At 47.1% G+C, this 17,116-nt stretch overlaps 1 protein-coding gene across 1 annotated transcript in view; it reads right to left on the reverse strand.

Annotated features, from left to right (window-relative positions):
• Positions 1–224: 224 nt before the first annotated feature.
• The window catches only part of LOC132570151 (uncharacterized protein K02A2.6-like), a gene marked incomplete at its 3' end in the record, with an annotated part of 32,566 nt that continues 15,674 nt past the window's right edge, over positions 225–17,116 (reverse strand). The window contains 3 exon segments of the mRNA XM_060236583.1: positions 225–899; positions 901–933; positions 2,902–3,067. Coding sequence (XP_060092566.1) covers positions 225–899; positions 901–933; positions 2,902–3,067 — 874 coding nt within the window.

The raw sequence follows: 17,116 nt of genomic DNA on the forward strand, positions 1-17,116 counted from the left end.
TCGGGTAGGGTGCGGCGGCGCAGCTGGTCGATGTGCCGTCTCAGCACCTGGCCTCCGGCGGTGGTTACCTCGTATGACCGGGAGCCTGTCACCCTCAGAACCCTTCCCGCCAACCACTCGGGGCCGCTTGCGAAGTTTTTCGCATACACTGGGTCGCCCGGAAAGAATCCTCTCACTGCTTCCCGGACCTCGGGGGACCCGCGGACATCCGGCGCCCGGTCCGGGTGTAGCCTATCTAGACGAGTGGTCAGTTTCCTCCCCATGAGCAGTTCTGCGGGGCTGAAACCGGTTACAGGGTTTGGGGTGATCCTGTTGTGGAACAGGAATGCTGAGAGGCGGTGGTCCCAATCCCCATGTACTATACGGCCAAGGGCCTCTTTGGTGGTCCGCACCATGCGCTCCGCCTGGCCGTTGGTGGCGGGATGGAATGGGGCGGACCTTATGTGCCTTATGAGGTACCGGTCGGTGAACTCCCGGAATTCCCGGGAGGTGAATGCCGTGCCGTTGTCCGTCACCAGGGTGTCAGGGATCCCGTGTGTGCAGAGGACCCTCCTGAGCGCCCTGACTGCTGCTGCGGTGGAGGTCGAGGCCACCGGGATTACCTCTAGCCATTTTGTATATGCGTCCACAAGTATAAAGAAGATCTGGCCCTGATACGGCCCCGCGAAATCCACATGGAGGCGGGACCACGGCCGCCCGTTCGACTCCCACCTGTGGACCGGGGCGGACGGCGGATTGGGTCTGGACTCCTGGCATGGTTGGCACCTTCTTACCCACCCCTCTATTTCCTCATCCATGCCCGGCCACCACACGTAGCTCCGGGCCAGGGCTTTCATTCTCACGATGCCCGGGTGGGTCTCGTGGAGATCCTCTAATACCTGTCTGCGCAGGGGGGGGGGGCACCACCACCCGGCTCCCCCAGAGTATGCACCCCTTGTGTGTCGATAGCTCGTCCTTCCTGGACGCGAACGGCCGGAATGCTTCTTCCACCTTGCCCGAGGGCCACCCCCTTCCCACCCAGTCCCTGACTCGTGCGAGGATGCGGTCTCTCCCAGTCGCCCGAGCCACCTCGTCCGCGTGCAGTGGGCGCTCGGGGAGCGACTCAATGAGCATCACCCCGTGTGCCGGGGCGGGATCTGGGTCCGTTGTGGGTAGCGGCAGGCGGCTGAGGGCATCTGCGTGACCCATTGCTTTACCGGGGCGGTGTATCAGTGCGTAAGTGTATGAATTCAGGAACTGGTTCCACCTTAAAACCCTCTGAGACAGAATCTGGGGGGTCTGACGATCGGGGGCTAGGAGGCCGAGGAGCGGCTTGTGGTCAGTGGCGATGGTGAAACGCCTACCGTAGAGGTAGTCGTTGAACTTATGCACCCCCGCCACGATCGCCAGGGCCTCCTTATCGATCTGGGCGTAGTTCCGCTCGGCAGGGGACAGAGTCCGGGAGTAGTAAGCGATCGGCGCCTCTCTCCCGTCCGGGAGTTGGTGCCCTCGATTAGGACCGACATTTTGACCTTGTCTGGGGCCGAGAGGGGCAAGTTCAATACCTGCAAACTGGTGGATGCCGTCGTGTGTGTGTCCAGGGAGTCGTGATGCGCTGACGGTTGGCGGCGGCTGTTCTTGGCCCGGCAAGCCCGGGCGATGTGGCCGGTCTTTCCGCAGCTGCGGCAGTCCAGGTTGCGGTACGGGCAGTCCCGTCGCTCATGGGGGTCGCCGCAGCTGGCGCACCTGGAACCGGTGGTGGCGGTGGCCCTCTCCGTCGCTCGTTGTCTCGCTGGGGCCCGTGTGTCCGTTCTCTGAGGCCGCCGGAGCTGAAACGCTTCTTCCTCTGCTCGGTCTTCCAGCTCCGTTTCTCCTTGGTGGACTGCTTCGCCGCGTGGCTGGCCGAACGCCTTGGTGGCCCTCTCGAACGCCGTCGCCTCGTTGAAGGCTTGTTGTAGCGTGAGCTCCTCCTTAGCGAAGAGCTTCTGCTGCAGTCGTTCGTCTCGGAGGCCCCAGACGAAACGGTCCCTCAGGGCTTCGTCCCTTTTGTCAAAATTGCAGTTCCCGGTGATCTGCCGAAGGGCCGCCAGGTAGACTGCCGCTGTCTCCCCCGACTTTTGGTCCCTCTTGTGGAAGAGGAATCGGCGGGCGACGATGGACGGTTGGGGCGAAAAGTGGCCCGTGAGGAGTCTCACGACTTCCCGGTAGGTCCTCTCGGTCAGCTTAGCTGGAGCGGAGAGGCCTCGTGCGATCTCGAAAGTTTCTTCTCCACAGACGCTCAGCAGGACGTCTCTCTTCCTGTCGTCATCTTCGATCAGGTTCGCCCGCAGGTAGCACTCGACCCTTTCTGTGTAGGTCTCCCATCTCTCGGGGTGCTCCGGGTTGAATTCCGCAAGATGGCCCGTCGTTACCGTAGTGTTCGCCATGGTGGCGGCGGGCTGTGCGATCCTGCGGTTTCACGCCTTCCTCGTCTCCGGCCCGGTCAGGTTCCCCTCGGGGCGGCCGGACCTATCTCGATCCCACCTTCGTCGCCAGTGTAATGTACTGGGAGACGAGACGTGGTGAAGGCATAGGTCTTTATTGGCTGGTACATCACAAGAACTGAGAACACGCGGCCGGGTCCGCTAATATATACATGCATCCCGGAACATCCCCTTCGCTGGCCAGCCCAATCCTGGCCAGTTAAACTTCCCGCCCTTGGTCAGGATTGGCGGTGGCTTTTCCCGCGCTGCGCACGGCGACCCGAGGGTGGCTCGGGTCGCGCGGCGCTTGCGCTGAGTCCGATACACTACATCCTCACATCAACTTTGTGAGATAGGTTAGGATGAGAGTGAGTGACTAGTCCAGGGTTATCCATTTAGCTTCCATGGGAGATTGGGGATTCAGACCTCATCCCCCCAGATCCTACTATGAACCTCTCACCACAGTACCACAGTGGCTTTTGTCAGGTGACTGCTGTTGAATAGTCATGTTGAGAATTCGACCCATCTCCGGCTGCGCCGCAATTGCGGCCATAGGCTGGGGGGACACGTTTGCCTCGGAGGAGGAGGAGGAGGCTGCACCGGCTTCCCGGGCATCCAGGACTTTACTGGGGGCAGAGCGTCAGGACTATAAGAGTCCTGACCCCGCCCCACAATGCGCAGTTCCTTTTCGGCTCTCGGCCCACCCTCCCATCCTGTAGCAGTACAGGCTTGACTGGTCGCCTTATTAGGGGCCAGGTAGGAATTTTTTCACTCTCACCTGATTGGCTAATGGTGAGGTGTTTTTCACCTACCTTGTACTGCCTGATAGTGAGGGAATAGAGAGTATTATTTTTAAGTTGTTGGCAGAATGGGCAAGGGGTTGCAGAAGCCCAGGTGAGCACCCAGGGCACAGCACCAGTTGAGTGCAGGCGACTGGCAGGAGCGGCAGAAGGGCTCCACAGCTCAATGTTGCAAAATGCTGATTGTGTCATGCCTCCCCACTAGATTGGCTCTTCCTGGGTGATGATGCCAATGTGGGGTAGGATGACCTGGCCTGGCCGGCCTGACATGAACTAAAATCAGTGGCTCATGCCAGGGGCAGGATGGCTCATCCATTTCTGGATAAGGAAGGGTCATGTGATGACCCCGGGGCTTGTCTAGTTTAGGTTGCCCTTGCCGTTCAAGTTGTTATGTTTAATAAAGCAGCCCGTTTTACCAAATACAGTGTCAGCCTCTTCATTCCGACTTTGGGGGCAAACAGACATATGTTGAATAGTCTTGTTGAGAAAAAGACATATTGACTATAAATGGCTACAGAGTGTGTGGGTACATCTGAACTTCTTTAGAAAATGAAAATGGAAGCTGTGTAGAACCCCGAACATGTGATATGTGAATATGAATGCATGAGCAGAAGATGCTGGCCTTACAGTTGTCAGCCTCCACTTGGGGCCTAGAGATCTCCCAGAATTACAACTAATCTCCAGATTACAGAGATCAGTTTCCCTAGAGAAAATGGCTCCTTTGGAGGATAGACTCTATGGCACTGTGCCCTGTTGAAGTCCTTCCCTTCCTCAAAGTCCACCCTTCACTGGCTCCACCCCCAAATCTCCAGATTTTTTCCCCCAACCCAGAGCTAGCAGTCCTCTCCATGCCCCAACATCCAGACAATTGATGCAAAACTCTGAACACTCTATATGTGGTATATACAAACTGCACACACACATAGGCTCACATTGTGCACACAGAGACAATAAGTGGAGGAGAGGGGTGAGGCCCAAGGGAAAGACTGAAGCCACTTCTCCATGCATGCCATGATTCTGTTCTAAATCAGGCTCCTATCTACATGGGAAACAGAGAACTCCCAGCACATGAGTGATCCAAAGACTTCACGGTGGCAAGGAGGACTTTGCCTCTGTTCACAGGTTATGGTGAACATATGGCTAGGGAGACTGCCATCTAGGCTGAGTTTTTCTCTCTGTTCAGCACCATGCCCAATGGCCTGCCAGAACAATAAACAAAGAAAGAAACTTGAAAGCTGGTACTGTTTTGTTAATTAATAATTCAGTATTTGATATCTGCATCATATTGGTATTTCAAAATTGTTAGCCACCTTGGATGTTCTTTTGAACAGAAAGGTGGTGATGATAGATAGATGATAGATAGATAGATAGATAGATAGATAGATAGATAGATAGATAGATAGATAGATAGATAGATAGATAGATGATGGATGGATGGATGGATGGATGGATGGATGGATGGATGGATGGATGGATGGATGGGTGGGTGGGTGGATGACAGACAGCAGACAGAGAAACAGGTACGTGCAAGATGTACATGTGTTCAGTGTAATGTGTGAATAGGGCTTTTGTGAATGGCACTCAGGTAGGGGTGGCTATATCTGAACTGCGACTGTACAAGATTTCAAATCTCAATGGCATACAGTATTCCAGTATTTTAGATGATATTTGGACCAATGTAAATAGACTTTTACTTGATCTATATTTTACTAGAATGGTTAGAAAGAACTTGATCTGTAGGAAATGCATTACAGAGAAAACCTTGCATATAGCCAATAACTGGATCACTATCACCTAGGCATATCTCTAGTCTGCTGTGCCAAACATTCACTCATCTGATTTCTCAGGATGAAATGTACCTTTCACAGAGGCAAAATATTTCACAAAGATCACTTTAACAGTCATCTTTTTAAAGCTTGTTCAGTACTGCTTATTTCCTCTCTCTTCTCCTGCTTCTATATGGTGAGGGTTTTTTTAATGTTATGGTTCCTTCTTTATTGAACAAGCCTAGCCCATCAGGGATCTCATAGTGGACACAGCAAAATCAGCTCAGTATGAGGCCAATCACACTTGTCTTTATTATGATGTAACTGAAGTACAACGAAGCTAGTTTAAGGTGAGCACAATGCTTGTTCACACTGAATGAGTGAACACTTTTACCCAGGGCTTTTTTTGTAGCAGGAACTCCTTTGCATATTAGGCCACACCCCCAATGTAGCCAGTTCTCCAAGAGCTTACAGGCCTCTTCTTACAGGGCCTACTGTAAGCTCTTGGAGGATTGGCTACATCAGGGGTGTGTGGTCTAATATACAAAGGAGTTCCTGCTACAAAAAAAGTCCTTTTACCCCTTTGGAAATGATCCTTCAAAAATTACTGAAAGGGGGGAGGGTCAGATTTTGTCACTTACAAAATGTCTTCTTTAGTTCAACCCTAAAGTCTAGTGTCAGTGAAATCCTAAACAGAGTTACACCTTTCTAAGCTCATTAACTTCAATTGAGTTCTCTGTAATACCAAGTAAAGCTATCGACGTAATAAAATACCATTTCCGTGTGCATTCAGCTGACTGCATATTTTATTATCTTTCTATAAAGTATGCAGGCCATTAAATGTGACAGCAGAATCTCAGCTTCAGCCCTCTCGTTCTAAAGTGCTCAGACCGACCTGAAATCAGCACAGCTGCCTAGAGGCATAGAAACTGCAAAGTTTCTGTGGTTTCCTTTGCTCCAGTAACAATCTGAACATGATAGGACAGAAATAATTAGGCTAGAAATACCCGCCAGGAAGGATGAACCATTTTCATTTTTGAAAAGTAATTTTTTTAAAAGTTAAGTTTTTAACTCAGAAACAAGGAAACGTTTTATCATTCACAAAGCAAGCTCATAGAAATGGTAGGGTGTCAAGAGCAGAGTAGTGTTCTGGACTGGATGAGTGCTAACAAACTGAAGCTTAATCCCAACAAGATGGAAATAATGATGTTGGGTGATGCCTGCCGCCATTTCCTCCAGGAGAACTGATCTCTGTAGTCTTCTGAAGACCAGTTAAGAACATAAGAGAAGCCATGTTGGATCAGGCCAATGGCCCACCCAGTCCAATACTCTGTGTCACACAGTGGCCAAAAAAACAGGTGACATCAGGAGGTCCATCAGTGAGACCAGGACACTAGAAGTCCTCCCACTGTTGCCCCCCCAAACACCAAGAATACAGAGCATCACTGCCCCAGATACAAAGTTCCATCAATACGCTGTGGCTAATAGACACTGATGGACCTCTGTTCCATATGTTTATCCAGTCCCCTCTTGAAGCTGTTTATGCTTGTAGCTACATATTCACCATACATACACCAGCTACATATTCTTAATTCCAGGCTCCACCTTGAGGTTGGTAACCATCAGTCCATAAGGATATTGCCGTTGGTGGCCTTGAAAGCAACTAACAGGTCCAGATGAATCAACAGAGATGCACTTCCCTGGGTCTCTGGCCAAGCAATGATTGTGTGGCACATGCAGCAGTTGTGGAGTTCCTGGTTGCACAGAGACAACCTTTGTATGTACAACTGCCAGGTATACACGTAAGCTGTACTTACACCTTTGGTCAGATGCACAGAGGTTGGAAGCAGGAGTATGTGATTCATTTCACATCCACACCATCCATTTGTTCACTGATTATGCAAAAAGGGTTTTTCTATTTCCTGTTTTTGCAGCTGGGGTCTGAGTCACACATAGGACTCCTCAGGGAACTGGCTTTGGTACCAGAGCCACGAAACTATAATGTACAGCCAATCTAGAATGTGATTTAAATACAGATTGCACCCATATAAAATGTAACATAGTATGAGTTTGTGCATAAGAGAGGACAGGATGGGTGTATCCATCTAGCACTCAAAGCACACACACCTTTCTGCTCAGCAAATATGAGAATTGTGGATCCATGTCACAATATCATATCATCTTACCAGCCACACCTTGTACTGTACTTTATCCTTTCTTGGTCTTGAACAAATTCCCAGGTTTCTTATTGAAAGCCAGTGTTCAGGATGTCATTTCCCCACTGGCAGGGGAAAACTGGGGTGAGGGGAGGAATTTTCCCAATCAGTATAATTTTTACCATAAATATCAGGAAAAATCCTAGAGCAATACAGAGGTACAGTGACATCACTTCCTTGTTTTCGTGATGCCACTTTGCAAATCTCCACCCTCCAAATGCTCATGCCATTGTGTGGGCCTGACTGGCTACCCAGTGTAGTAGATTGACTTTCATATTAGGGCTAAGAAGTTTAGGTTTAAATCAGTGTTTCTGTGAAACTTATTGGGTGATGCTAGGATGATCTGTCAGTGGGAGGGGCTATTGCGCAGTGCTAGAGCACCAGCTTTCCATGCAGAAGTTCTCAGGTTCATTCCCTGGCATCTCTGGTTATACGGATCAGTTAACAGGTGATGTGAAAGGTTTGAGAACCTGGAAAGCCACTGCTAGTCAGAGATAACACTGACCTTGATAGACCAATGGTCTGATTCTGTATATGGTTATCTTTTTTCAGTCCTTTATGGGATTAATGTGTAGATAAAAGCAGGACCAGTCCTGAGATAAATGGATGCATGTAAAAAAAAAAAATCTTAAAAACCAAATTCATAACAGGCCTTGGAAAATGGGAAAATAGAATGTTTTGCATTCAAATTGCTTAGCATTTTCCTTCCTGACCACGTTCCATCTTTGAGAATTTAACATGGGTTTCTACAGCACAGATAGAGATATAGATGACAGAGATATAGATGATATAGATATAGATGATGCATGGGTGATTTTTATACATGTGTGCACATATATATGCAGAGACTTTAAAAGGATGCTTTCTGAAGCATGAAGTCAGGGAATTGAAGCTCAGTGTCCCTTTTGCTCAGGGAAATACCAGGAGTCTATAATGTACAGACTTTAAAGCTAAATATCCCTTTGATTATCATGCCTCAACTGCCTTTTTTATGGCCTGTCGTTTCACCAAGGCTGTGGCTTTGTTTCACAGATGGTTTCCCCACAGAATATTGACTGTTGGTTGGCCAAGTTGGAACCTGACAAGATTAAAGAAATCTAAACCGACAGTTGCTTTTGTGCAAGGAAGCAGAATGTGGCTGTTGTCACAAGCGGCAGTGCGGTGACTCCGTGGGTTCACACGCACATAGCAGGAGGGCTTCCTCTTATCTTCAGATGCAACTGCAGTTTCAAAGTCAAAAGGACCACGTTGGGCACAAATGTGAGATGACTATTTTGCAATGGCCAGTTGGGTTTATAAGGTCACACTGTTGCAGATCTTCCAAGTAGGGTACCCAGATGCATTGGAGGACTGTGCTTCTGTTTATAGAAGAGGGAATTTGTGTAGGGGGGGGGGATCCATAAAAATACACATTTTTAATCAGCAGGTTCTAAATGTAAATACAATCTTTTAAAGGCTATTTTTGGGTTTCCACGTATTGCTGTTCAAAGGGATGAAAGTGTGATTATTAAAGATGGTCATAAATGTAGTTCACACTTCCAGGGTGGACTGGCCCTTTAACTTACTAGGAAAGTTCCTGGAGGGTTGCTACCCTAAAGGGCTGCTGGTGCTCAGGAGCAAATCAGTCTGCAGAAATGCTGGCAGGACCACAGCTTGGACACAGCCAGCCACTGCAGGCCAGCCTACGTTTGCTTATCACTAGAGTTCATTATAACCTGGGGAAAAGAGTCCTGCCCTTTTAATAGAGAGTGGTAAAGCTGCAGTACTGCAGTCCTAAGCTCTGCTCACAACCTGAATTCAATCCCAGCGGAAGCTGGGTTTTCAGGTAGCCAGCTCTAGGTTTACTCAGCCTTCCATCCATCCGAGGTCAGTAAAATGAGTGCCCAGCTTGCTGGGGGGAAAGTGTAGATGACTGGGGACGGCAATGGAAAACCACCCTGTAAAAAGTCTGCCGTGAAAATGTTGTGAAAGCAACATCACCCCAGAGTTGGAAATGACTGGTGCTTGCACCTTTTTTTAAACTTTGGAAATGGGTAGCTGAAACATTTCATGAAATGGAGCTAAATAACTTTAGCCGGTAAATCCTACTAAGCCTCAGCTGAAGGGATGGGAGACCTTTTCTCCATGCTGTTGGCAACCCTGCCTGTTGTTACCATGGCATCCACAGGGACCATACTGGGGAACCCTGGTCTAGACAGCCAGCAGCTTTCCAGGGTCCCAGGCAAAAGTCTTTCAAATCCCCTAATCCTTATCCTTTCCCTGTAACTTAACATCTTACAAGCAGAGACCACCAAGCAAGTCTGCAAAATGCTGTAGCTTGACATCAAGCAGATTCTCTACCGCTGAGCCACAGCCCCTCTCATCAGTTCAAATCTCTGTCCTACCATGAAACTGATTGGGGGCACTCAGGGCTTTTTTTGGAGCAGGAATGCACAGAAATGGAGTTCCAAGTGACTTGGAGTCAGGAATGTGGCCTAATATGCAAATGAATTCCTGCTCAGCTTTTCCTACAAAAAAAAGTCCTGGGGGCATTTATTTTTCTAGCCTACTCACCATGTGAACCATGTGAGCTACCCTGAGTTCCCAAGAGGAAGAACAGTGGCAGAGAAACCAGAGTTCCAATCAAGAAACCTAGTGGTTAGAGCACTTTCAAGCATCAATCTGCCAGGTGTTTGAAAGCCTTTCTGTTTCTACAGCCTCAGGCATCAAAAACAGTTTTATCAAGTCTTTAGTGGCCAAAACTGGTGGGATTGGCTGAGCAGTGATGGGGAAGGGGTATGTGTCAAAGGTTTCTTATAACAGATTACAGAGTTTGATGTGGATGTAGAAAACCCATGTTGAAAATGGTTTCCCAAAGTGAATTTCAACTGGGTGGGCCACAGTCTTGCAGCCAAACTGGTCCCTAGTAGGGGAAATAAAAGGGGCAGAGGGCTGTATTTCATTCTCTTACATCCACATTTGCAGCCTGAAAATCCAGGGGACTGTTTTACAGCCTTCTTTGTAGAGTTGTAACCTAATTAACTGAAGAAAGGTGCCAGATTCAGAGAAACCCCCCTGATGGTGGTGTTTTAGAAAGATCTGATATGTCAAGTTTCCATGGCAATGAAGAAAGAAGGCCAGAGAACTTAAATGTGGGAAATTCTGGGGTGGAACCAGAAATTAATTAAGGGAATAGTTGCAGAGTATGGACAATTCTCTTCCTCACTGTCTTCATTGCAGCTGATGATTTTAAACTGTGCACTAGACAATTTTAGCAGATTCGCCGAGTGTATTCTCCAACCTGCCAACAAATCAAGGCTCTAATTGACTTAATTTCAGCAGACATCTGTGTAGAAAATAAGTAGTTATTAAGTAAAGCACAGCTGAACAAATAAATAAGAAATAAAATCTACCGTGAAGAATGCAAAGATTAGCTGTGGTAGATACAAAGATATTTTAAAAGCAAATGCTCCATCCCCCTGCAGTGCTAAGGGCCTTACACCGCCCTATAATTAGCAAAAACAGAATATATTATTTCGAAAATTATTTAGTTTATATAGACCATATAATTTGGTCTACATTGCTGCATAAATTTGATTTATTTATTTCTTTTTAGGTTCAAGCTATCATTCAAACACACAATAGGTTAGATAGGAAGCCACAAACACCCGTAGACAAATTGCTCAAAGTGAAGGGCCAAGAAGCAGCCTCTGTTTTCTTCCAGACAAGATCCCATTGGACCCTTGAATCAGCTGATCACAACAGAGAACTTTCACTGGACCCTAGCAGGCAGGTTGTGGATCCTCTGCTGGCTATCTTGAAGAGGTCACTTACACATAGGAGATAAGGCACTGAGCAAGGTCCCAGAGCAGCAATATTCACTCAGTGGCTTCTGAGCCAAATGCGATAGACCACCTGTGGCTCTTCTGAAAATGGTTTCCCAGTGTGGCACTCATTGTACTATGAAGAAGAGAGTGAGGGAAGTCAAAGGCACACATACTTCCCACTGGAGGCACCTGCTCTGGAAGGTGAGGAAATGGGGGCTGATGAGGAGGGAAAGAAGAAATAGAGGAAAGTGAGGTTCCACTACAGAGGAAAGTGAGGTGCCCCTCACAAATTCTTGCTGGTTCCTAACTTTTTAATTGGGCCCAACCTGGCCTAGCCCAGCCAGCACGGAAATTGGGCCCGGCCTCACAACCAACACTATCCAAATGACCCAGTCTAGCTTGGTGGCTAACACTGTGCAACTCTCTTAGCTTACTCTATCTCACAGAGTTGTTGTAACTAGGAATGAGCACAAACCTTAAATCACAAACTTAATTTAATGACAAACATCATTGGTTTGTGTTTCACGAACTCCAGGTTTGTGCCCATCCCTATCCATGACCACCCATGTGGTTTCAGGGGAGTTTGGGGGTTCATGTTGGGAAACAGAGTGGGGGAGTGAGAGAGATCACTGAAATGGCTTGCATCCATTTCAGTGGTCTCTTTTGTCCCCCCCTCCCCCGCTTCCAAGTGTTCCCTTTAAGTGGCTTTTGGAAGTAGGTGCTGAGCTTGCAAAAGCCATTTAAAGGGAATGTTCCCTTTAAAAGGCTTTTGCAAGATCTTCCCGCTTCTATTCTGCTGGCCTTGGGGAGCCACCAGCAGCAGAAAGGAGGGAAGGAAGATCTCCCCGAAACCTCACAAACTGAACTGGTTTAGTAAATGGGGAGGTTTAGGGAGGTTCATGGTTCACGTGACCTCACGAACCACAAACTGGGACAAACCTCCATTTCCTCAGTTCATGCCCATCCCTAGTTGTGTCAGTAAAATGGAAACTAAGAGAATGATGCAAGGTACTTAAGCCCCCTTTGAGGAAAAAGGTGGGGTATAAATGATCAACATAAATCATATAGTTGAAGAAGGGGGACAGATTGAATATAGCTTCATTGGTGGGTGGGAAGGAGAGAAGGAAACAGGAAAGGTGAGGCTGTAGGGGTTGCCAGGAGGAGGTAAAGAGGAAATAGTGTGGGAAGGGGGAGAAAATGAGTTGCCCCTTGCAAATCTTTGCAGGTTCCCAACCATGCAACTGGGATCAGCCCTGAGGCCAACTGTGCCCACCTGGACCATAGTATCCTGGATACAAGCTGCCAAGGAGACAGAAGGAGGCAGCACTGAAGATAAGGAAAGATCCCCTATGCAAGCACCAGTCGTTTCTGACTCTGGGGTGACATTGCTTTCACAACGTTTTCACAGCAGAAATTTTATGGGGTGGTTTGTCATTGCTTTCCCCAGTCTTTTACACTTTCCCCCCAGCAAGCTGGGTACTCATTTTACCAACCTCGGAAGGATGGAAGGCTGAATCAACCTTGGGCCAGCTACCTGAATCCAGCTTCCGCCAGAATTGAACTCAGGTCGTGAGCAGAGAGTTCAGATCACAGTACTGCTCCTTTACCACTCCGTGCCATGGGATCACTACTGAAGATGGGTAGATAAAAGTAGGTTGGGTGGTGGGTGGAAAGGAAGCTGGAAAAGAGGCCTTTCCAGGAAGGAAATGAGAAAATAATAAGGGAAGGGAAAATGAGAAGCCTCCTCCTCAAATCCTTATGGCTTTTCCTCTTGTACAGAATACATGTACAGAATACAAACAAATTTACAAAACCAACAGTGAAAAGTACAGAATGAAAAAGCATAAATGAATGAAATAACAGTCACTCATTCCTGAGAAATGTGTCCTAAGGACAGAATTTTAATTTGGTTAACCCTTCTGTACAAAGAAACAATGCATTTCTTCACAACATTCTGAAAAACAATCTTCATTAAAACATTGTTTTCCACAGCCATAGTTTATGCAAAAATTCACCCACATAGCACGCCACAAGCTGTAGACGGTATTTACCCACAGCTCGTTCCATTGTGGTTCCTCTTCTTCATGAGTTTCTAAATTCAGTGCATGGAATTAGCATAAATCCATGAATTCCATTGCAAGTCACCCAAGGACTCCATGAATAATGCAACAAAATATAGTTTTTATGCAGTGGTTTGGGTTTGTTTTTTTTACAATAGTGAATGCAGCTGCAATTTTGATTGCAGGCCCAGGGTATAGTAAGGAGAGAGCTTGCAGAGAGACACAAAACACATGACGACAACAACAACATTTTTGAATAAAAACAAGGCACAGCATTTATTGATTACAGACCAAGGAGCACTGGCAAAGCATGGGGGTGGATCCTAGAAAATTTAGCAACCCACCTTCCACTTGATAAAATATCCCACAGCCCACCTGCTGGGGAAAACCCAGGAGTGACAAATATTAGTGGTATCCTAAGGGTGGCTGCTGCTGAGTGGTACCATTTGACACCTGGGGTGAGCCTGGGCACAGCCCCAGAGCTGGGCAAACTGTGTGGTGGCTCAAACCCCCAGATCCTATAAGAGGGCTCCCAAAGAGGGGAGGTGGACACAGAAACCCGTCTCCCCCAAACATCCACCCAGATGCATAAAATCACCCAGCTGTGACAGTTAAAGTATATATATAGAGATACCAAAAAAAAGGGGGGGGGAGGGGAGGGATCCACCAGGCAGCATGAATGGGTGGGCTCTACATCACTCCTGCATAGAGCAAGCTAAAACTTCCTGTGCTTCACCAGACTGGCCAAGTGGGGTCAGCGAGTGCAGTGGTCTGAGGCTCCTGCCTTTCGTTGCCCTTAGGCAAAGGGTGAAAAGCCTCCTCCAGACCTTCCTAAACCCGTGCTGCAATCCAGCCATTTGAAAACTGTTGTGCATTGAAAATGGTCCTCTGGCTCTATTGTCCCTTCATCTACTTCTCTTATATATAGTCAAAAGCCCCACAGATGTGGATATGCTACTCTACTGGAGGAGGAAAGGTTGTAACTAACAATGGATGAGTATACTTGAGTATTTGTATTTATCAGTCCAATATTTTCTATACAATGCACTAGCTTGAAGGATGACCATTGAGCTCTACAATGGAGAAGAGCATGCTGACTAAAGGCTGGTCACATAGTGATGCTTTGGGCAATATTTAGACCTGGCAAGGAGTGGAGGAGAGAGGATGGCTGCCTGTCTACCTGGCTCCCCAGCTCCAGTACCACTAGCCACATGACATGATGCCATAAAACTGAAATGGGGACAATAGGGATGCTGCAATGTTTTGTGTGAACCCATTCAAGAATCAAACAACCTACCATGTTTGAAGCAATCAGATGTAAGCCCTTGATTTGTTCTGTTCAGTTCATACTGAGCAGCTGAGAATGCCTGTTGAAGTTTGCGCTGGGTTTCCCCAAAGCTGCACATATACAAGGACACTGCTGATTCAAACCGTTTAGTCATTAGCATCACTAAGGTCTTCTTATCCAAACTCTGAAGAGTAGGGTTTTATTGGAACACAGCATTTTATATGACCTGTGAGTGATCTGAACTGGTTTGCATTAAGTTTTTCCAAAACTGCACATGTGCAAAGATGCTGCTGATTCAAACTGATCAGCAGCCATTAGTATCGCTATATATATCGCTTGAGATGAACACTGAAGGGCAGGATTTCATTGAAGTACAGCACTTATTGATGACTGATGTATATGGTTTGTGACTGTTCTAATTTTCTGTTCAAGCAATTGCCTGCTGAGCAGAACAGTAATGTATCAAGGATGGGGACTTACTAGACTTCAACTGAGCTGTGTGAGATGCATGAAATGCATGCGGGTGCATGCATGAAAAGCCAGTTGTGCTGTACTGTTAGTCAGGAATACAGGAGGTAGGAGTCTATTGCTACAACACTGGCAAAGGGAATTCAATTTCCTCACCCCCCGTTCTGTTTCCTTGGATTAAAAAAAAAATTACTCCCCAGAGCTGTCACCAGCTGTGATAAGAAAAGAAGCAAGTACAGTTTTGAGAGAATAGATAGACTGAACAAGCAATGCAAAAGAAATCACAAACAAAATATTGAATTCTGAATGTAAATATTGCTGTTAATAAACTGCAGCAAGTTAGCTCTAGATTTATAGATCAAGGAAATCAAATGAGGCAAGAGAATGATGGGATATTAAAATAATTTTGCAGAATATTTTACATTTCCAAGGAACCACCTGTGAATGTATAAATCAGGAGCAGAAAATAGGGACCATGCCAAGGTTCTCCTAAAAGTGCTGTAATAATCCCAGTGAAAATCTGGCTTTGATTGTGTTTGCTTTGTGTTGCTCCCAAAAGGAACTCTTGGGAATAGAAGTTAATTTACAGAAGGCTTGTATGCTGTGGTTTTTGGAAGTGAATATGATTTCACAGGGCCAATATCTGTGGCTGTCAGGCTTTCAAAGTACCTAATAATGAAATCCTTCAAATCATTCACTTCTGGCACAAGAGTGTTCTTGGATAAGCAAAACACAGAGATGTTTGGCAAAGTTTCTGGAAAACCACTGCAGAACATTCTCCTGTGGGTTTCCCTTTTTTCCCCTTTTATGTCTTTTTTAAAATAAGGTTAACATGGGCATTTCCAATACTTCCTTTCTGATTGTCAATTTTTAGGCACCATTCTTAGTGTTCAGTTAAACGCTTCTCTGTTGAAGGCTTTTGCTCTGTTCCTTCTATTAAATGTCTTCTATTTTACTATTATTTCATTGTTCTTATTAACCAACATGGCACAAATTGGCAACATTTCTCCTTGCTGCCCACAATAAACAAAAGTATCCTGGGCTATTTCCTCTCTGAGTCAGACGGATGGAGATGGCAGTCCTCATTGTATGCTCACAAAGGACAGGAAAATGCCAGTGGGTGCGACATGTGAGTGACACACTGCTCTTGACCACCTCCATAGGCACACACACATGCACAAAAAAAAACAAAAAACAGGTGGATAACGCAGGCAAGCCCAATCTCATCAGATCTCAGAAGCTAAGCTGGGCCAACCCTGGCAAGTAATTTGATTGGACCTCCAAGGAATACCAGGGGGCTGAGACTATGGCAAACTACCTCCCCAAATATTCAAGCCCCAGTAGGGGTCACCAAAAGTCAACCATGGCTTCCAGGCATGCATACACCCATACACACACACACACACACACACACACCTTTTTAAAAAAGGAAATTATAAGAGATGGTGGACAGGAAGCAGAGGAAGGACAGCCATTTGAGTTGCAACTCCAGTTTGGGAAATTCCTGGAGATTTGTGCATGGTTGCCAATTTCCAGTTGGGGGCAAGGGATCCCATGGCTTGGAGGACCTCCCCTCCCACTTCAGGATTATTGGAAAGCAGGGGGAGGGGGTGACTAGCCACTAGGCTTCCCAATCCCCCGCTTCCAGCAGGGGATCCCCCAGTTTTACAGGCTTCCCCCCTCCCACAGCCAGCTGGCCGGCAGGGGAAGCCCTACCCCCACAGCTATTATGCACCTCCATGAACAATTCTCATAGGGAATGATAGGGAATTGATCTGCGGGTATAGGGGGCTCTGGGGGGGCTGTTTTTTTAGGTAGAGGTGCCAAATTTTCAGCATCTAGTGCCTCTCCCCAAAATACCCCCCAAGTTTCAAAAGGATTGGACCACGGGGTCCAATTCTACGAGCTCCAAAAGAAGGTGCCCCTATCTTTCATTATTTTCTATGGAAGGAAGGCATTTTAAAAGGTGTACTGTCCCTTTAAATGTGATGGCCAGAACTCCCTTGGGGTTCAATTCTGCTTGCTGCACCCTTGCTCCTGGCTCTGCCCCCAAAGTCTCCTGGCTCCACCCCCAAAGTCCCCAGATATTTCTTGAATTGGACTTGGCAACCATACTAGCCACTGCATTATACCCAATGGAGATTGGTTCCCATAGGTTATAGTGGAGAATCCATCTGAGCACTGATATAAAACCAAATAGTATCCTCTGGGGCATGGTGAGTAGGAGTAAGCTGATCTATTCTGCTTCCAATTCATCCTGCCATAGGCAGG

This window comes from Heteronotia binoei, chromosome 4, assembly GCF_032191835.1.
Source record: "Heteronotia binoei isolate CCM8104 ecotype False Entrance Well chromosome 4, APGP_CSIRO_Hbin_v1, whole genome shotgun sequence".
Lineage (NCBI taxonomy): Eukaryota > Metazoa > Chordata > Lepidosauria > Squamata > Gekkonidae > Heteronotia > Heteronotia binoei.